Here is a 22086-nt window from a genome sequence, read left to right as displayed (position 1 = left end):
GTCCATTCAACCAAGGAAGCTGGAACCGAATGGAGAGCTGCATCAAATGTGTTCTTGACAAATATTGCATCAACAACAACAACATCAAAGAAGGCTTTGTGGTCATTGGAGCCAAGCCAGGAAAAAAATCTATTTCAAACCGGATTAACGTCCCGTCCATGCTCTGGTCTGCGTTCTGCTGCTACAGTCACCATGAGAGTAGGTGGCTAGCAAGTGCCCACTGGGGCCCAAACATCCCAGATGGTGAAAAATATCTGCAGACTAAGACCTTGGCAGAGCTCCACAGGGAACTGAGTACATTGAGCTCAGTATTTCCTGGAACACAATGTCCTCTCCACACAACTGTAACTGAATTTTACCCAAAACTTAATGCTGAAAGTCAAAATTGCAACTGCCCACCACCCATTTCAACTACCTCTGCCGCTCCCACAACCACCCCTCAAAGTTCAACATCAGCTCCTCTCTCTGCTACATCTACGGCTCCTAGTTCCACACCTGGCATTTTCACCACATCTGAACCTCCCACTTCCACATCTGACCCTGACAGTACACCATCTGGAACTCTTTCTACCACATCTGACCCTTACACTACCACATCTGACCCTTACACTACCACATCTGACCCTTACAGTACAACATCTGGCTCTCTTTCCACCACATCTGGCCCTCTCACTACAACATCTGTCCCACTGTCTACCACATCTGACCCTTACACTACCACATCTGACCCTTACACTACCACATCTGACCCTTACAGTACAACATCTGGCTCTCTTTCCACCACATCTGGCCCTCTCACTACAACATCTGTCCCACTGTCTACCACATCTGGAACTCTTTCTACCACATCTGGACCATATTCTACCACATCTGGAACTCTTTCTACAACATCTAACCCTTACAGTACCACCTCTGGCACTCTTTCCACCACATCTGGAACTCTTTCTACCACATCTGGAACTCTTTCTACAACATCTAACCCTTACAGTACCACCTCTGGAACTCTTTCTACCACATCTAGACCATATTCTACCACATCTACTCCTCTGAGTACAACTTCTGCCCCTACCACTATGACAGCCAGTCCCCTCTCAACTACTGCATTTACCACTTTGAGCACCACTATACCTACAACTACAGAAACGGCTACCACAGCCACTCTCCCTCCTGCCACAACATCCGGTGAATCAACTACCACAACAACTCCTTCGACAACAACTCAACCCCAAACTACAATTCCACCAACAACCAGTGTCCCCACAACAACGGCAGTCCCCACAACATCAGCTCCTCTCTCTGCTACATCTACGGCTCCTAGTTCCACACCTGGCATTTTCACCACATCTGAACCTCCCACTTCCACATCTGACCCTGACAGTACACCATCTGGAACTCTTTCTACCACATCTGGCCCTCTCACTACCACATCTGGCCCTCTCACTACCACATCTGTCCCACTGTCTACCACATCTGACTCTTACAGTACAACATCTGGCTCTCTTTCCACCACATCTGGCTCTCTTTCCACCACATCTGGAACTCTTTCTACCACATCTGGCTCTCTTTCCACCACATCTGGAACTCTTTCTACCACATCTGGAACTCTTTCTACCACATCTGGCCCTCTCACTACAACATCTAGAACTCATTCTACCACATCTGGAACTCTTCCTACAACATCTAACCCTTACAGTACCACATCTACTCCTCTGAGTACAACTTCTGCCCCTACCACTATGACAGCCAGTCCCCTCTCAACTACTGCATTTACCACTTTGAGCACCACTATACCTACAACTACAGAAACGGCTACCACAGCCACTCTCCCTCCTACCACAACATCCGGTGAATCAACTACCACAACAACTCCTTCGACAACAACTCAACCCCAAACTACAATTCCACCAACAACCAGTGTCCCCACAACAACGGCAGTCCCCACAACAATGGCAGTCCCGACAACAACCACGGTCCCCACAACAACCACTGTCCCCACAACAACCACTGTCCCCACAACAACCACTGTCCCCACAACAACCACGGTCCCCACAACAACCACCAAAGCTACTACCACTACAACAACCACAACCACAACTACAAAGAAAGAAGAAGAAGAAGAAGAAGAAGAAGAAGAAGAAGAAGAAGAAGAAGAAGAAGAAGAAGAAGAAGAAGGCAGCGAGCAGGAAATAATTGAACAAAGTCCAAATGGAGAAGTTCTAGTACCAAGTATTCCCATTGCAGGAGTTGGAGCTGGTTTAGCAGGTTTATTTGGTTTAATTGGAGGGACATTTGGAGGACTGGCAACCATTTTTTCAGCTTTCGGATTTGCAAATCAGGATACAAAGGTCACTCAGACCAGTTGGCCTCCTGGTGCCACGGCTCCTGAAAGTGCCACTATTCCTCATCAAATCAACGAGCCTCCTATTGCCGAGACTGTTCTTAAACCTACCACAACTCCCGCGTCTGGGATGAGTCCTGCAATTCCACCTGAGGATCTCGATACTGTTCCAGCCACTACTGTCTCTGCTACCATGACCACAAGTCCTCTACGTGTAATGTCAGCTTATCCAACTCCTAAAACTTCTAGCGTTCCCAAAGAAGCCATTACCATTCACGGCCCAACTTCTACCCAACAATCATCTACCATTGCACCGACCCTGGCAAAGCTAGAGACTACACTGCCTCAAACAACATGGATCCCAGTACCTGCTGCACCTGTCACACCAACCCCCTCCGTCATTGCTGCCACAGCGACAACTCAAACAGCTATTGTTTCTGAGGAAAGCCCCTCCGCCAATCTTTCTTTAGATACTTCTACTGTTTCTGCAATGCCTCAAAGTGCCACCCCCACCCTCAGTGGCATTACTGTCACTTCATACTCAACGAAACCTCATCGTACTTCAGCAGCAGCCGCTACTACCCTTGCAGAAAGGACTACGGAGCCGTTAACGCCTCAGAGCAGTTCCACTGTTGTTCCTTCCAGCGACAATGTTACTCTTTCAAATCCCACTTTCAGATATTCTCCAAATCAAACGAGCAGTGTTACCTTTCAAACCACAGATGCATCTAGTCCATCATTCAGTGATCCTCGGTCAAACCCCACTTCGACTTCAGCGGCTTATCGCATCATCTCCACTCATCGCCCGCCTTCCTCTTCAGCTCCTCCTCAAACCTCAAGCCCTCAGACGATGATCAACCCTCCTCTTCCTCTTTCAAATACCTCCACCTTGTGTCCACCTCTGACACAAGTATATATTTCTCACTATTACCAGAATGTCTTTGCATACTACCAGGTGCTATCCCAATACCAGAGCGACAACTAGCAGGTGTTTTGCACCAAGACGTTGAGATTAGTCCCTCCTAAAACTCGTGTTAGGGCTAACTGCTGAGCTGCTGTGCTTTTATTTTGAAATAACAGTCCTTCAGTTTATGGACTTCCTTTGAATAGATTTAATTACCATTTCCTTCATCCTCAATGTGTGTTTGTGTCTGTTTGCATCTTGCAGAATAAACTTGCCTTGCATCAAAACAAGTGCACATTGTAGTCACTATGAAAGAGAAACACTGGGCACATGGAGAGTTTAGAGCCTGTGAATGTATTACATCAGAGTAAAGGTGAGGGGGGAAAACAGACCACCAGTCTCCAGAAGTTTTTCACAAAACACATCTTTATTCCACATCTTTAACAGCGTCTTAGTTAAGCAAAAAGTCCAAATTCTAAAAATCCATTCCTGTCACTCACTGCTGTGTGTGTCCGTCATGAAACATGCTGTGTACAAAGAGCTCCTGCAAACATTAGGCTGGTGAACTGCAAATCAAGAGACACATTCAATATCGTTGTACTGATACGTGTTGTTTTTTTTACTCAGTTTTTACCCATGTCTAGTAAACGGAATGAATTTAATAATAAAGTTGTGTATATTTAATAATTAGTGCGAAAACCAAGCAGTTTATATATATTTAAATAATAATAATAAAAAAGGTTTGCAAATAAAGAAACGGCAGTAAAGATTTGGGGAGTTTTAGTTTTATTTTTTGACAGAGAGATGCTGATTCATGCGTTAAAATGAAATGCCTTTGGATTAAAGTGAGAGATCATTAGCAAAAAGAGGAACCTGTTAGGTACAAACATTAAACTGATACGGAGACTCCTCTACAGACTTCCTGATAGAAAGCAGACGTGCTACTAATGCTGTTAGTCTCCTAAAATAGACCACAAATTCACTTTGGAAGCGATCTAAAAAAAAAAAAGGTGTCATTGTGACCCTCACAGAATGTGGTCACATTGTGGTTTTATTGTATTTTGATTTATAATGTAATCCTGTTTAAAAGCAGTGCCTTTTCATGCTGTGGCCAATAGGTGGCACTAGTAGTGTGTTGATTGGCTGGGAAGCGTCTCTTTTCTTACGAGGGCTGCCCTGGTAAAGCAACATGCTGCTCTTCGTTTTCTGTTATAACAGCAATCTGCCCGCTGGTCCCTTCACTTGGGACCTGTAACATCATGCATTCAACCCTTTAATTTGGAAAAGCAAATACAATTTGACTAAGTTATTTATTTTCATTCTATTACTGTTTTCAAACTTTACTGAGTGAATGTGACTTGACATTATTTCCAAACGAGGTTCTTTGTTGCGACATTTGAAGTGAATATAGCCTTTGGGACTACAGTGAATAGATGCCAAATAAAAAACAGCATTTCCGTTTCATTAGGCTACAGTGTGTTTGCATCATCTGCGCTGTGGGTAATAACTGTGCCGGAGTTCAGTGTTTAATCAGCTATCAGTGAAAGGTCATTAAAGCTGACAGTAAATCTCACTCTGCCTGTGCTGTTGTCTATTTGTGGTTTGATATCAAACAGTCATGTCTCTTTTTACTCCCTGGCTTTTGTCCTCTTTGAGCTCTAGGTAGCAGGTTCCTAATTAAGTACCAGCTGTTTTGGATGGATATATATTAATGTAAACATTATATTTTATCGAGTGTTCATCAAACCTGCACCAGACTGACTTTACGGTGGCCCTGAAGTGCAACTCAAGAATCACAACGACATTTCACAGAACACAACAACATTTCAAAGTTTAGGGAAAGGGTATTTATTTCGAGAGCATTTGTGATTGGACAGAGCTAGCTGGAGAAACACTGCTTTGATTGAAGGTCAGGAAGAGGAGCAGCAGGAGAAGGAAGGCCATCAGCAGACACACACATACTTACTCGGGTCAGAGGTCACACATTACCTGAAATACGCAATTGAAAAAACAGGACATGCTGTTAACCGGAACCTCCCTCCAGCCCCCAAATGAAGACATTTATAGCACAATAAAAGTGTCTAACATGCAGTACTGTCATATCTCCGGCCTTCATGTAATCACGAGGACAGAGTTACGATGAGCCTCTACAGAACCAGGCTTAATGCTCCAGATATAACCCGTCCGGACCACGCTATGTTCAGGGTTTAGATTTAAAGTGCTTTTTCAGAGGTACATTAATTTAGTGTCAAGAGTGTTTTTAGTGTCTCTACTGGGACATGTCTCCATGCTCTAATGTTCCAAAGTCCCTTCTCATTCTGCCTGTGCCTGTTGTGTAGAGTTAGTTAAACAGGAGTGAACAGGAAGTAGCAGTAGGAGATATTTCTGCACACAAGTAGAAAGAGATCTTTGCAGACTGTAGAGACCTCAGTGCTGAGAAGAATACTCTGGATATTACATCTGCTGAATTGCAAAACGTTTCTCTCTTGCTCTGTCGTATGCCTTCGTGCAGGACCTCGCATTTGGTTATAGAGAGTATATGTACCAGTGACTGTATGCCGCCCAATGACTGGTTGTGATGGACTCAAGAGTTCTTTTCACAATATTACAGTAATATACCGTAGAACTACATGTATACAAAAACACAAAAGAAAATACAATTAGTCCCATTTGAACATTAATTCTACAACTTAAAAGATTTCACAATATGAAAAAGCAAAAGAAATAGGGCTAATACTGACCACTTGTGCCTGCTTGCCAACCAATTAAACCAGTTAAACTTCAATTGTTGCTTGCCGGATCTTCAGCTTCTAAATTGCTCTCTGTTCACACACCTATGAACGCTGTCTGCCTTTTACATTACATAGTCTCTCCGCGGTCCGTGTCGTCTCTGTCTGACCAACGAAAAGCATGCATCTAGATGTGATGTAAACAAACAACAACTTTTGAACCAAGAGAACACTGATACTCAGAAAATAACACTTGCCACCCCTGGCGGTTAACTGTAATTATAGACCTTATAGACAGCAGCTGCACACTGAGAGCGTCTGCTCAGACCTGCAGATTTCTCCCCTCCACTGTACTATATTTATATCAATACTAAACTGTATGTTACGGAAGAGGATTAGGGCCACATGAAAATATTTTTGGGGATGTGAACATTTCTTGCTTTTAAAAAATAAAAATAAATCCCCAATTGTTTTTCTTCATGTTGGAATTGGGCTGGTACTACTGAGGACACAGCATGAGTATCTGCTGTCAGTTTCTGTATCTACTGTGTGCGTCTCACATGACAGAAATAGCCAGGTACTTTTTTATTTTTTACTTTCAGGTGATTTGCTTAGTTCATGTAATGTAGGTACTGTTCCAACAACAACATCTGCCGAAAGTGAAAGCTGTAAGACGGAAAGCACACTTTAATTGGAAAAAAGGCAAATACAATTTGGAACAACACTGACAATAACAGATCATTACATGACATGCACTGCTCTTTGGTTGATGGTTCTGCTGTCCTTGTCTATTTGAGTTATATATTGTGAGTAAACTATATTAAATTATACATAGTTCCTCTTATTTCAGAAGTGATGTAATAAACTCATAAATAATAGCATGACAGATACTGCTCATAGGTAGTACAATGTAGATTCAATAAAACTGTGGGAATAATATAATGAAGAACCTTTAAAAGGGGGGATAAAGTGGATTAAAAGACAGGAGCTAAACACACTTTCCACCAATATACAAAACACTGACCCAGGTTCAGTGTTAGCCTGCTCACCATTCCGTGTTCATTGTTTGACCATCGTAATTGGATTCCCTTCCGATAAAAAAAGAAGGCGTGGTATAATTCACTTCAGCATCTTTATTGATAGCGAATCAAATAACAGATCACATTGATTAGTTTCTGTCGAAGTGGGGGGCGAGGCCATTGTGGTGTATTGGATCGAGCACTCGGTTGGACTGCCACCACTACTGTGTTCTGTGATACTCTGCTCTCGTCTGGGTGTGATTTCCCCGCCAGTAAAACATGAGACTTGTGCTGCATCCTCGTCTCCGTGTATCAATGTATAGATAGTGATTAAGTTAGTAACCCACGAATAGTAAAACTACAACAGTGTTCAGTAAGTGAAACTACAACAGCCATGGCGAACAGCCATGGGGAAACCCCAGATATTGCAGATCGGCGACGCCCTTTCATCTTGGGTTCCTCACAGTCTGGAGGATAATAGCGCACATTATGGTGGACTTCGATGGACTGCTCTACAGTGTTTCGCCCTCGCATGTAAAGATGTACTTCCTCCTCCTCTTCGTCCTTCAGCTTTTATCATCACCAGCAGCTGGTAAGAACAACAGTGTGTTTTTATAGGGCCGATTATTTTCTTGATTTAAAAACACTAATAATAAAATAGGCTACTGTTCAACTCAATTTCAGGTAAAAGTACTCCATCGAGATAGTACTTAAGTTAAGTACTATTAGGAAAAGGTAGTTAAGAAGTAAAAGTACAAAATCAACAGCAAATCATTGAAGAAGCTGGGAAATCATTTTAAAAAACACCTATGGTATATTTACTTAAATACTGAAGTACATTTGCTCAAGTACAGTAGTATTTCTGAGGTACTTGTACTTTACTTTCCTCTGCATGCATAGCCGTGGGAAGATGATTTGGGTTGGGGGTGCTGAAGACTGAGAGGTGTTCCGATAGGCTAAATAAAAGACAGGCATACGTGTGCGCAATATTTAAACACCACACGATGTATTTCATTGTAAACCAGATAGGCTACTGTGATGTGAACACTAAAACAAAAGGCTACTTATTTCAATAAAAAAATGTTTACAGCTTTAAAGACGGTATTGTAAATGAGCGACTTCCGAAAAAAACATTAAACCAAACAAGCATCAACAGAAACCTGCAGTGTTCTCAGGGGCAGGGAAGAATGCACAATATGTCTATTAGTATCTGTTGAGCTGTGGTGCACTACTGTTGCACAGATAACGTTGCATTCGGAGGAAAAGCATACACGGAGAGTGAATTATCTTTAGCCGTACTTGGCGTATTTAGGCCTATTCGGTGTGCTCTGACACATCAGTCTCACGGTCAGAGCTACTACGGCATCAACTACTACTGAACAAGCATTTAGTTCAACCTTTTATAGGCTGTACCTTAGAATCGCACACAACTGAGAACAGTTATTATATCTCAACCAGGGCTGGACTGGGACCAAAAAATGGCCCTGGCATTTTTGGCCATGGCGGCCCACAATGATTATTTATACGATATGCTGAGGCACAGGACATACCAGAGGATATATGTGCACATTGTGTTTCAAAAAGTAAAAATAAAGCGCAGTAGCCTACATGGAAGAGCTGTTAAGAGTTTTACTTACAGAGACTTTCATCTTGGGAGAGATGGCTACAGTGCCACAATTCCCATCTTGAAGTGAAAGTGGTTGTCAAAGAAACACTGCTAGAAATGTCTTTTCAGTATTTAATAATAATAATATAAAAGAAATATACTGTTTATACAAATACAAATAAGACAATTAGGCCTACAATAAGACCATGCATCCATGTAAAAAAAAAAGCTCCATATGCTGAGACAAAAGGCTGCTAGACCTTGGTGCTAATGAAAGAAAAAGAACAAATGTGAACTCCACATCAGGGAAAGGCAAACCCAAACCTTCACTCCAAATATGCTAAATGTGAATAATGCCTGTGAGCCACACCAATGAAAGGCACATCCCTGGAACATCCCTGAGGGACAGGGCAGCTGGTTGAGAAATGTTGAATGGCCCTCCAATAATCCTGAGAGAGGAGGAGAGGAGAGAGCAAAGCAATAATCACATTACTTTCTGTCAAAACGTGTAATTAAACCACTCATTTAACACAAATGTATTTATTTATCATGAATCTCACCTTAAAAAAGCAGTTTCTTCATTAATTCGCTCTTCTCCGCAACTCTGTCAATCACTGTGTCAGTATCAAGGGACACAAGGACATCCTTCTCAATGGCCATCAACATAAAGGCTTCCAGATTGCTGGCAGACAGGCAACTCCTCAGTCTGTTTTTGATGTAGCGGAGGGTTGAAAATGACCGCTCACAGGACACCTGAGTTATTGACAGGGTCAGCAAAAACTTGTATGCCAACCCAAGTAGGGGGTATGCGTGAGTCAGCATATTAAATCTGAGAAGGATTTTGTAGCAGCACAGGGGGCACTCTTTGCAAGAGACACAGGTTTTGCTTATTATGTCCATCTCTTCTTGATCATCTGATTCCTCTTCAACTGCTCTAGTTGTGTAGTCATCCAAGGGCGATTGTACCAGCCTGTCCCATTGCTGTGCCAAGTTTCTCAGTTCAATTTGTAGATTGGTAACAGTTGCCCTGCTGTCATATACAACTAGGCACTTGCTGAGTTCTTCAAGTGCAGATTCAGGGAGCGCACTGCCACTGGTCTGGATAAGTGGGAAGTTTTTGGGATGTAGGAGGGATAAATCTGCATACAGGGTGCCATGGGTGAGGAATCTTTGGTGCATGGCCTCAACAGCTGTATCAAGAATCTGGTGGTGAACATTGACCTCATAGGCCTTTTCTGAATCACTCAGGCTTTCATCCTGGGCCATCTCTCCTGGTAAGACTTTCTTCCTCCTCACCCTTTTTTGAGGCAGTGCAGCCTCCACTTCCAAATCTAGTTCATCGTGCTCCTCTAGCTTTTCATTTGCCCAATGGACAAAACAGTCAGCTGCGTCTTTGACTGCCGGGAAATCTCTTGCTATCTTTTTCAGTGAATCTTGTGTTGTGGTGACCATCCTATGTGCTGAGAGGATGTCCATTCCTCTGGTCTGTAGGTATTTTGATAGTGGTGAGGTGAACTCAAATATCCGGAGGAATAACTGAGCTGTTAGGACAGTTTCATATCGGAGTAAGCCATCTCGGTATCCTCTGGCTTTGGTTTGTACATTTGATCCAAGTGTATCCAGCTTCATTATGGCAGAGAGTGTGGACACCACTTCAACAAAGAGGCCACCAGGTCTGCCATAGTTTCCGAAACCTTTCCTCAGGGCATGATGTTTAGCCCACCATCTCGTCTCTCCAATTGTTGAAATGCATTTGTGCCTCTTGTCCTGGCTCTCGGTCTCCCACACACTCACCCTTGTATATGATTCCCTGATGAATACAGCAATGTTCAGCAGGTCAAATAGTGATCCACTTTCAATAACACTATGGGTGGTATCGGACAACACAAGGTTCAGGACATGTGCATAGCACCACACATGCTGATGGGTGGGGTATTTGGATGCCATTAATGCAGAGAAACCTCTGTATCGCCCCTGCATATTAGAGGCTCCATCTGTGGAGTTGCCGATGCACAGGCCTATGTCTAATTTCAGACGTTCAAGGACTTCAGTTAACAGAGTCACAAATGACTGTCCTGTAGTTGTGCTGCATTGTACGACTGCAACCAGCTTTTCATGGACTGCATCCGTGACAAACCTCAAAATCACAGAACACTGCTCTTTCCCTGTAATATCTTGAGTTGTGTCTAGCTGCACAGAAAACATCCCTGCTTTCTTAATGTCTGCAGAGATTCTCTCTTGAATTAAATGTTTGATAGCATCGATTACTGCATTCACAGTTGTTTTGGACAGGAGGGTGATCAGAGAGCCTCTGCCTTGTGTGCCCGAAGCATGGATCTGCTTGCTTCTTTCAATGACACTGCTGAGGTGCTCTTTTAAGCAAACATCATATTTCCCCAACAATATAATTAGTTCTAGGAAATTGCCATGGTCGAGACTGTCGATGTCCAAGGTGTATGCAGCTTCATTGTGCTCCTGTCTGTAGCTTAAGCCTCTCTTTCCTATCACTTTCACAACCTCCACTACACGTTCCAACACCTGCCGTCTCTTCTTAACCTGCTCACGGTGTCCTGTCAACTGTCTTCCCTCAAGGAGGTGACCAATGCTTGCTCTGGAGCAGTTTAAAAAGTATGCCTCAGCACATTTTCTGTGTGTCATGCCTCTCTCATGCTCCTCTATTCTTTGGTGAACATGCCTCCAGTCTGTCATTCCTCTAATGAAAGTACTTGGATCATTGGGTTTGCTAAAAGCAAGGCAAAGAAAACAAAATAAAGCATGACGTTGACCACAATAAGTCAGCCATTTCCATGCCATGCCGTCCGTTCTAGTGAAGAGCCCCTGGACGACAGGATTTGTGGCATCCTGTTGTGGGTGAAACTTAAAGAATTCCTGCCTCTTTGTGGAATCAGGGCGGCTAAAATAGTCTACATCTGCCTGATCTCCCTGTGACTCCTCCACTCCTATTTCAACAGTCTGGCTTGACTAAACACAGAGAAAGAGAGAGAGGCAGGAATGTTAATTTCAGTAGTGTTATTTCTCTGGTTTCCAATGATTTATCATCCATTTCGGGAAAGCAATGTTTCACTAATATTACATGATAATAATAACTGTAAGCTATAACACCTGCAAACTATAACTTACAAAAATAACACTGTAAGTTGGACACCGAGTCTATAGCATTATTTGAAAACAAAGACTATTAAAACACACACACACACACACACACACACACACACACACACACACACACACACACACACACACACACACACACACACACACACACACTAGGGTGACCACCTCCAAACCAGCAACGATTCCTATGTTGAGCATTTGCATGCGTTTAGCCTACAATCTCCCCAGATACTATTAGGTGAAGATACACACACATCCCAAAATATTTTCATTGTTATGGGCTATCATAATTCATTCTAGTGTCTTTCTGAGTGCGTGCGTGTGTAGCCTACGTGTGTGTACCTGCCTGTATGCGCACAGAAATGTGATAGGTTTGCTTGTTGTACTGCGTCAAGATTGACAACAATTTCGACCAATCATGACTGACTTCAGATCTCAAAAAGTTGAGGCCGACTTCTCGTTGATTTGTGGTGGATAACTTATTTTATTTTTTCTCCTCTCCGCGTCGACGACAGTCGAATAGCGCAATGTAAAATGCAGATGGCTTCTTTACTACTGACGCATGCTGCAGAGAAACGCACAAATGCATGTCAATCGAAAGCGGAGGAGCAGGTGGTCACCCAGCCCTCACACACACACACACAACAGCCCTCCCTGCATGAACCGTCCCTCTTCATTCTGCTAACATTAACCGTAGCTATTCTGACCTCTTCCTCAATTTGTCCCTGCTGGCTAACGTCTCTCTCCTCCTCCTCCTCCTCCTCCTCCTCCTCCTCCTCCTCCTCCTCCTCCTCCTCCTCCTCCTCCTCCTCCTCCGTAACGTTTCTCTCTCCACCTCCTCCGAATCCACCTGTACTTCTCCTTCCTCTGTGTCACTACACTGCACATCAAACGTAACGTCTCTCTCCTCCTCCTCCTCCGAATCCACCTGTACTTCTCCTTCCTCTGTGTCACTACACTGCACATCAAACGTAACGTCTCTCTCCTCCTCCTCCTCCGAATCCACCTGTACTTCTCCTTCCTCTGTGTCACTACACTGCACATCAAACGTAACGTCTCTCTCCACCTCCTCCGAATCCACCTGTACTTCTCCTTCCTCTGTGTCACTACACTGCACATCAAACGTAACGTCTCTCTCCTCCTCCTCCTCCTCCGAATCCACCTGTACTTCTCCTTCCTCTGTGTCACTACACTGCACATCAAACGTAACGTCTCTCTCCTCCTCCTCCGAATCCACCTGTACTTCGCCTTCCTCTGTGTTACTAAATTGCACATCAAAGCTGTGTTCCACTCGTTCAGCCTGTGCACTCGATGTCGACGGCCCTGCATCCGCTGTAACAGTCGACCTTGGGGAGAACATTTCTGTGATTTTGACACATTTTGCTGCGTCCACTTGTAGGCTTTTTAGCCTTTTGTCTCGCAGCTTCTGTGCGCCCCCCTTGCGCTTTTTGGTTTATTAGGCCTACTATCCATTTTCACAATTTCACAGACTGAAACTCACTTCTCTCCGCTGTCAGACAGCTCGAGTCAAATGGCAAAATTTGATAACCCGGGGAGGGGGAGGGCTGAGAGATGTCATTGGCCAACCCCAATGTCCGTCAAGAAAATCAACCAATGGGCCGTTTCGTGTCTCAAATACCATCACGGTGGATTTTTTTTTCCTTCATTATTAAATTATGACAGCCCCGGCCCAAAAATGTTCGTCGGCCCACCGGGCATTGCCCGGTACGCCCGATGGCCAGTCCATGCCTGATCTCAACAATCTCAACTGACATGAAAAACAAAAAAGTCAGCGTCGAACTATTTACAGTACACTGCTCGGCGGCAGCTGAGCTGATCAAATCAAGCGCTTACCGTTGGGCCTTTCACAGTACTACTCCAAACACGGACTGACGCTCAGGCGTCATGGAAATAAAATCTCTCATGAGCGCATTCATGTCCACATCGTCCATAATGTCTTTGTGGACATTCATCAATGAAAGATGCGTCAGCCTCTTCTGTGTCATTGTGGACCTTAACCAAGTCTTTAACCTTCTCAAAGTGGAGAACGATCGTTCCGATGAGGCCACTGATATTGGCAGAGCCAGACATAACTGGATGACTTTCTCAACCTCAGAAAAGAGAGCTCTCGTCTGTGGATGGAGATTACAAAGACGTGCTGCTACATCTTTAACTGTGGTGCACCGAGACTCCTTGGTGACAGTGTTCAGCATTTTAAGCTGGAGATCAAGGCGGCAGTTGTCCAGCTCCATAGGAAGCTGAAGGCTGTCCAAGTCCACTGTTTCTCCCTGTGCTGCTGCTATAACTGCCCTCTCTCTTTTCCCCGCTAGCGTCAAAGTCTCTTGGTCGAACCTTCTTTGAAGCTCCCCTGAAACTAGATCGACAGCCTCATAGAATTCCCGTTTCCAAGAGGCTGTTGGTGCGCTGCGAGTGAGTGCTTCTGGCTCTGCAGTTTGCCTAAATCGTGCCGGGGTTCTGCTCTCTCTCGTTTCTGGCATTTTGAGATCCATTCTTGAGGAATGTTCTTCCACCTTCTGAAACATCTGCACAACATTTGGGTCGTCTCGAAGGGCCGCAATGCTGTTTTTCAGTACATTTGCGCACTCAAGTGTGCCAAGCGCACTCATTGTGGAGCTCTGCAGCTTCCGTGCCACAGCCTCACACGGTTCAAACAGTGCGTGGCAACAGAGCAGGCCGAAGAGAGTTCTGCCTTTACGGGCTTGCTTCCACAGCCCGACAATCTTTGCTCTGCTGTCACCTCTTGTGGTTTTGTCATCTTTCAACAACGTTAGTGTGGCCAGCAGAGTGTTGTAAGATGAACATATGCGCCTGATGGCTGTGGCCCGCACACACCACCTGGTTGGGCACAGGCCTAGGATGTTAACTGCAACCTCGTCGCAACTACTGAAAAGCGATTCATAAAGCTGTTTACGCTTTGACGACTCTCGTACCACACCAGCAACACCCCGCACAAAGTTTAATGTATCGGCCACTAGGCCAACTTCGCAGGCAACTTCTTGGAGAACTAAATCAAGTGCGTGGTTGTTGCAGTGAACGTACATGGACAGAGGGCACAGTTCTTTCAGACGGGCCTGGACTCCTGAGAAACAGCCGGACATATTACTAGCGCCATCAAAACAATAAGCAATAAGTCTTTCAATCGGAATGTTCAGTCTCAAAAACACATCCTTGATGCAAGAAAATAAAGTTTGTCCGGTAGAGTCAGGAGCATTATAAAAACCCAAAAACAAGCAATGCGCCTCCAGGCTGCTGTCAACAAACTGCAAACAACATGAGAACTGTTCTGTGGTGCTAATGTCAGTAGTGCCATCAGCAACTAGTCCATAAAACATGGATTCGGAAGAATTGGCGACAATGTTCCTCTGAATTGCATGCGCGAACTGTTGAATGATCTCGTTCTGTATGGTGTTTGACATCCAATTGTCTCGTCTCATAATCCACTCTCTTTCCTTCGGAAGATCATATGTTCGCTCCAGCATGTATCCAAACAGTATACCATCACGTGTAGTGTCTCCCCTGAACGGAATACCTTTGCTGCCCAAAAAACGAATACTTCTGAACAGTAGTTCCAAAACATGACGAGCAGTCGCCTGTTGTTTGCAAACCGCATCAGATAAGAGAGCGTTAATCGGTGTGCCTTCCAGTGCAGCAAGTCTCTGAATGGAGTCTGTGTGCAGTTTAGATTTTTCATGTTCATTGAATTTTGAGGTAGCCTTACGCCAGTTTCCGAAACCACCCGACAGAAATGGGTTGTCTGCACGAACACTATCAGCATTGATCAGTCTTTTTTCTTTGGCTCTCAGGCAAGCAAAACACAAGACACGATCTATCTCTGGAACATAATGTAGCCACTTCCACCTGTTAAACCAGGATGGTGAAAATGTACGACTGTACGTTTCATTCCCACAACGTCGACCAGGAAAATTAAAGTTCAACGGTTGGAAAGGCTCAGTGGGTACACATCCACTGTCAGTGGCAGCAGCATTGTGCAGAGACGTGGCGGGCTTTGGAGGGCCGTTATTACCGTCATCATTTGTGTCAGTGATCTCTGCATCTTCTGAAACGGAGGATGAACTGCTGCTGCTAGCTGGATTTGTTTCCGTTTCTCCAATCTGGAGACACTCTGGTGGTGTAGAACTACTGGTTTTAGACACTGGTATTGGTAATCCACTGAAAAAATCTGAAATTCGTTTCTGTGCCATTTTAACGTTCAGGCTGCCATTTTAGCTTAAACAATCCCGTGGCTACTTCATATGACATCTGATATAACCAGAATGCACAGCGCTATCGAAAACGTTTTGAAAATTATTTTTGTAATAATTAAGAAACTGTATTAAACCATATTACACAACATAATTTTAAATTTTAGACATTTTATGCATTTAATAGTTTATGTATTTGTAGTTTATGCTGCAGCACCCCCAGCACCCCTACTTCCCACCGCTATGTCTGCATGTAGACAAAGACGTCACTAAATCTCTGTAATCTTGTGTTTTATGTTCAGTCTATTTATTTAGAGATGTGTTGCTTTGTGTTTTACGATATCCAAACAGGAAGTTTTTCCATGTGGTTTTATATCAAATTTTACAGAAGCAAAACAAAAGGGGCAAAAAATACAATTGTGCTTTAAACTGAAATTCAGGAAGTGTATATATATATATATCACCATCTCACAGACGGTATGATGTATATACCATACGACACACTCTTCTATTCTTATAAGAGGGGATTCTATAGCCTCGTTGCACGGTAACCGTAAATTCTACTTCCGCTGTTACTTGTATGCCCGTCTAAACTTCCGGTCGAACACTTCCGTGTTATGATAGCGTTTGACAGCTGGATACCGGTAACCGGCTTTTACTATTTAGAAGTGTACAATGAGTGTGTTCACAATAAAAGAAAGACGACTGACCTTTCAAAGGGTGGGGACATCGGCACTGCACTGTTGTGTACCTCAGCGTACGAATTCTTCGAGGTACAATAAGCTACTTTCCTTTCATTCATTTCCCGTTGACCCGGCGGTACGGGCCGAGTGGCTGAGGAGAATCCGAAGGGATAATTTCAGTCCGACGAAACATTCAAAGGTCTGCAGTAGGCACTTTAAAAGCACAGATTTTGTCGTGACAGCCGGGGGACTAAGAAAACTCCAAAAGGGATCAGTCCCTGTTCTGTTTTCTTGGAACGGGTTTGAGCTATCGGTCGAAAAAAAAAGTCGAGCAAAGACCACGTTAAATTATAAAAGTAAGTAAAGCTATTACCACAGTAATATCACTATGTAAGCGCTAATGTTAGCTATGTAGCTACAATAATATTGTGCCATAGTTACAACTTACCTTCATAATTGTCGATATAACTGGATAGGTACATTTTGTATCCCTTATCACGTTTGCTCTTCGGTGTAGAACTGCCCATCCGAACAAGTCGGTGGACATCTGAGATGGAAATGTTTGGGAGATCCTGCAGGCATCTAGTGTAGAAACTCGCCATGTTTGACGTTCACCGATATCACACCGGAAGTTTAGAAGCGCATACAGTAACAGCGGAAGTAGAATTTACGGTTACCGTGCAACGAGGCTATTCATTTCCCGTTTGTGAATAGAATTATTGTTAAGCTCGTACAGTAGAACCAGTCCTTCCTATGCCCGTTTGCTGATATCTGTTTATGTTTCAAAAACAACGAGCTTCATCCAGCCTAAAACCTGTTTACCAAAAACATCGCGAGGGAGTTAGTCATGGGATGTGTGTTAAGATGTGACTGAACTCATGTCTCATGCCCACACACACACACACCCACACACCACAGGGATGAGGAAAACAATGGTTTCTTGTGAAGCTCGCTGTATAGCACTGTTGTTAGAGAACAGGCTTGAGTTTTAATAATCAGTGTCAATTTATCCAGATGTTAAGATTCAGATTCAGCTCTGCCCAAACTTGAAAACGGCTTGTTCAACACAAATGATGCAAGGGGACAACTCTGTTCCGTTCTGGTGATTTATTTTCTTTTAGATTGATGGCACAAAGTGAAATTCCAGAGGAAGGATAGGTTGATAACCTTTAAGAAACAAAAGGGCAAATTACATTCCACATCAGTATGCATCAATCATGATCATTAAACTAAACATCTCATTTAAATTCAAAACAGATCAAAATCAAACAGAAAACAGCAAACAAATGATTCTTTCAAACTAAATATTTGAAGTCCATACCAGTTGCGTCTGTGGTTGAACATTAGCTGTCAGTAGGCTGAGGAGACCGAGCAAAGAGGGCTCACCGAGCTAACTCCAAACATGTTATACTCATGCTTGATTAGATGTGCGTCCAGAAACATGGGTTGCATCCTGTCTGTTGGGTGTCTGGGTGAGCTCTATCTGCCCCCTTAAGGCCTCGAGTTCCTCCACAGATGCTGGTCCTATGCTCACACTTGTTTGACGCCACAATCAGAATACCTGAATTTATTTCTTACAAGAATGGAAGCAGTCATCACATACAGGGATATGGTACAACTAGTTCCTTGGACATACAAGAGGGCCGGGGCGTTTTGCAGTCACTAGATGTAGGAATACTGGCAGTATTCTATGCTTTGTTCAAGATCGCTGCTGGCCACTTTAGAAATGATCATTTTTAGCATTTCTGCCTAGAGGCCAAACATCGGGTTAAACAAGTTCATCTCATTATCATGTGCCTGTGCAGCGTGCCATGTTTGCCTACTAGGAGGGCAAACATCCTGTTGAATACACTGTCATATGCAGTAACTAGACCTCTGTTATCACATGCTCGTTTGTCTCCTAGGATGAGCACATTCAGTATTTTCTCATCAACTGCTATAATGTGACTCTCACTGGAAACTTGTTGGAATCCCAATGAAAGTGAAAAGTGAAACTGAAGAACACCAGTGAGGATACTTGAGTCATTACTTGAGTCATAACTGCGTTTCAGTTAGCTGACAATGTCTACGTCTACCGATCAGCCTCCTCCTCCTCCTCCTCCTCAATCATTTTTCTTGTGCTACTTCTTCTTCTTCTTCTTCAACCATTCTCTTTCATCTTTCCCGTAGGTTTTTAATCTTTATCCTCCATTTCTCAGGTCAGCCTCATGTGATCGGTTCCCTTCAGCCAATCAAGGCTGTTCTAGGTGATGACATCATCCTGCCATGTCACGTGGATCCTCCGATAAATGTGTCCAGACTAACGGTGGAGTGGTCGAGGCCCGACCTGAAGCCTGACCCCAAAGACCCCCTGAGCAATGTGGACCTTGTGCATCTCTACCGCGACAGACGAGAGGTCACCGACAATAAGATCTCGTCGTACGTCGGGAGGACAGTGCTGTCCATAGACGGCCTAGGGAAAGGAAACATATCCCTCCAGATCTTGAACGTAACGCTGGAAGACGAAGGGAGATTCAGATGTTTCATCCCGAAGTTAGAGGGTCAACAAAAGGCTTCAATTATTCATCTTGTCGTTCGTGAGTTAAATGCTAACATGTTTTATTTTAGCAACATTTTACATGTCTAAAATGTCACAATATAGTATAAAACAAGATAACTAAAGTAAATGCCAGAAGTAAAAGCTAATGTTGGGCTATAAAGGAACTACAGCATGGTCACATGACTTCACGTCTCCACCGCTAAGCTAAAGGATGCTAACGTTGGGCTATAAAGGAACTACAGCATGGTCACATGACTTCACCTCTCCACCGCTAAGCTAAAGGATGCTAACGGGCTTGATGACGTTTAGCCTTTCATTTAGTCAGCTGTTATTAACTGCTGATTTTAAATGAACTAGTGGGGTATTTACTGATGTATTTTATGTCGTAGAACATAGCTTGTGTTAACCACAGATCTTATCTCAAGCCTCTAACCAAAACTCACATTCAAAAATCCATTGACTTCCAGACGAGTGACTGAAAGTGGCAACATGCTAACTCATTTCCAGGTGTTAGGACTCATTCCTGCACCACCATTTAGTCTCAGTTTAAGTATTGTGTTGTAAGACATTACCACTCTTTTTTTTCCAGAGCAAAACTCCCCGATAACAGAGCCGCCAACGCAACCCAGATATCTCCAAACGCCTGATCCGATCGAAGAGACGAACGATAAAGGTGACAGAGTAGTTTTTTGGAGCTAATCTATCACGCACGCATACAGGCTTTTTTACAATCAAACCTAAGACTTGATTCATATTTTGATTACAGGAAGTCCTTTTCACAGTAGGAATAAGGCAGATAGTAACAGCTGGGAACATCTTCATCTTTAGTTGTGCATGCCTCTGTGTTGGACCGTGTTTTGAATAGGGAAACATTAGCTTTAGAGCAAGATAAGAGTGACCTTAATATGCAAATATCACTGCATTTGCATCTTGTATGTTCATTTCTCGTTTCTCCTTAGCCAAGCTTTTAAATAAACCTCCAGTTTGTCAGACAGATCGGTCACCAGCTTATTTGTTTTCCAGGCAATGCTCCAAAAGAGGATCCATCACGAGTCCTATAGCCGACCTCTTAGTCTCTTTATGGCTGGGAGTTTATTTCTGTATTTAATTTATCTCTCATCATCATCTCTGTTTGCTCCTCTTGTAGGGGGGGTGTCCAGTCGCAGCAAACTGATCCCAGCTCTGGTCTTCAGCTGCCTTTTGGTGATCGGGTTTATAGTATTTTTAACACTGGGTTATAAAAAATGGCAAAACAAGAAGAAACTCACATGCTCTAATTTAATACTGTAATACATTACTTATCCCTTATTATATAATTGATTTCTTTCTCTTTCTCTTTGTGAGGAAGCAGACCAACCCCAGAGAATCCTTTAAATTGCACTAACCTAATTTAACTTTGACACTGATGTGGAAAGTTTTTGCACAGAATAGATAAAGGAGTTCGTTTGAAGCAAGCTGGAGCTTTTTCCAAAATGTAATCTGGGTTCTATTTGAACTCCAAGTAGCTTTATCATGCACCTGCAGTAGGACATACGCAGAAATGTGTGTTTTACTTTATTCAACTGCTTTGGAGGTCCAGCTGTTTCAATCCTTTGGAGCTGACTTGTGTTCAAAGTGCTAAAACATTTCTGTACGTCCTTGTTCATGAGTCCTTTGACTTCCCTAGATTGTTCTATTGTGTTCTGTTGTTAATTTAGGATTTGAATACCCGCTCGTGTGTGTGTGTGCAGCAGGACGTTGAGGAAGCTCATCATTTATTTATTGTGTTGTTAAATGTTCTAATCATCTCTAACTTTCAATCTAAAATGTTCCTAAAAAAGCTGGACTTTTCATCGGTGGAAAATTGTTCTATCTGTTGTTGATTTTAAGCACTTTACGTCGCAAAATCTTTTACTGTACGGTGTTTGGTTCTGTGTTCAAAAGTAATCACTGTAGTAACCTTTTACGCTGTTTAACGAACTGTTCTTCATCTTCTAAGTTATTATTTTTTTCTATTACTGTTTTCAAACCTTCTCCAACACTTGAGTGAATGTGACTTGACATTATTTCCAAACGAGGTTGTTTGTTGCGACATTTGAAGTGAATATAGCCTTTGGGACTACAGTGAATAGATGCCAAAGCATTTCCGTTTCATTACAGTGTGTTTGCATCATCTGCGCTGTGTGTAATAACTGTGCCGGAGTTCAGTGTTTAATCAGCTATCAGTGAAAGGTCATTAAAGCTGACAGTAAATCTCACTCTGCCTGTGCTGTTGTCTATTTGTGGTTTGATATCAAACAGTCATGTCTCTTTTTACTCCCTGTCCATTGTCCTCTTTGAGCTCTTGGTGGCAGATTCATAATTAAATACCAGCTGTTTTGGATGGTATCTATTGATGTAAACATTATATTTAATTTGTACTAAATCATCTAAAAGCCACAAGCTTATGTGCTGCATCAAAATAGAACATCAGCTGTCATTGAAATAAGGTCTGACCCAACATGCCGCTCTATTTTAACTGCAGTATTTTAGTCTGAAGTTTCCATTACTTAACTTTGTTTTGATAAGAGAGAAACTGTTTCCATCTAAAAACACCCACTAAGTTTAATAGTGCAACTTTGTTTTTCCATATTCTCAGGGCTCAAAGAACCTACACAGTGTTGTTTTTTTGTGAATAATGAATCACTGTCTCCATTGTCTCAGAGCTATTCTGTCACAGATCAATAATACCCATTTTCTGGATAAATGTTTAGCTAATTCTGTCGTCACGATTAAGGGTGCAGGTTTTATGTTAATTGCTTTAAATAAACAGTCTAAGGTTTATTGGTTTAAAACAAACACACCCACACCCACTGTATATTCACATCAAGTTGGGCTGACTCCAAACTACATTTTGAATATTTTTTATCAATAATTAAATCATTAAAGTAG

The 22086-nt window shown here is 43.0% G+C and overlaps 2 protein-coding genes across 3 annotated transcripts; both read left to right on the top strand.

The window, feature by feature from the left end:
• Positions 1-974: 974 nt before the first annotated feature.
• On the top strand, positions 975-3716 carry LOC134876055 (mucin-2-like). The gene has a single exon (XM_063900898.1). It carries the CDS (start codon positions 1074-1076, stop codon positions 3321-3323), a length of 2250 nt encoding a protein of 749 aa, XP_063756968.1. The 5' UTR covers positions 975-1073; the 3' UTR covers positions 3324-3716.
• A 3452-nt stretch (positions 3717-7168) lies between these two features.
• Positions 7169-21413, top strand: LOC134875618 (myelin-oligodendrocyte glycoprotein-like). Of its 2 annotated transcripts, none has more exons than XM_063900173.1 (4): positions 7169-7582; positions 18836-19213; positions 19766-19849; positions 20324-21413. In XM_063900173.1, exons 1-4 carry the CDS (start codon positions 7480-7482, stop codon positions 20464-20466), a joined length of 708 nt encoding a protein of 235 aa, XP_063756243.1. In that variant the 5' UTR covers positions 7169-7479; the 3' UTR covers positions 20467-21413. The 2 variants fall into 2 exon arrangements, with proteins under 2 accessions (XP_063756243.1, XP_063756242.1); XM_063900172.1 differs by having other exon boundaries at positions 18807-19213.
• The last annotated feature ends 673 nt before the right edge of the window (positions 21414-22086 follow it).

Source organism: Eleginops maclovinus, chromosome 14 (genome assembly GCF_036324505.1).
Source record: "Eleginops maclovinus isolate JMC-PN-2008 ecotype Puerto Natales chromosome 14, JC_Emac_rtc_rv5, whole genome shotgun sequence".
In the NCBI taxonomy this organism is placed as follows: Eukaryota; Metazoa; Chordata; class Actinopteri; order Perciformes; family Eleginopidae; genus Eleginops; species Eleginops maclovinus.
This window is presented reverse-complemented; position numbering and strand designations above follow the sequence as displayed.

Coding starts and splice junctions, on each gene's coding strand:
- LOC134876055 (XM_063900898.1), top strand. CDS start 1,074: ATGACAGCCAGTCCCCTCTCAACTACTGCATTTACCACTTTGAGCACC.
- LOC134875618 (XM_063900172.1), top strand. CDS start 7,398: ATGGGGAAACCCCAGATATTGCAGATCGGCGACGCCCTTTCATCTTGG. Junction 7,583..18,806: donor TTTATCATCACCAGCAGCTG/GTAAGAACAACA, acceptor TCTTTCCCGTAG/GTTTTTAATCTTTATCCTCC. Junction 19,214..19,765: donor AATTATTCATCTTGTCGTTC/GTGAGTTAAATG, acceptor TTTTTTTTCCAG/AGCAAAACTCCCCGATAACA.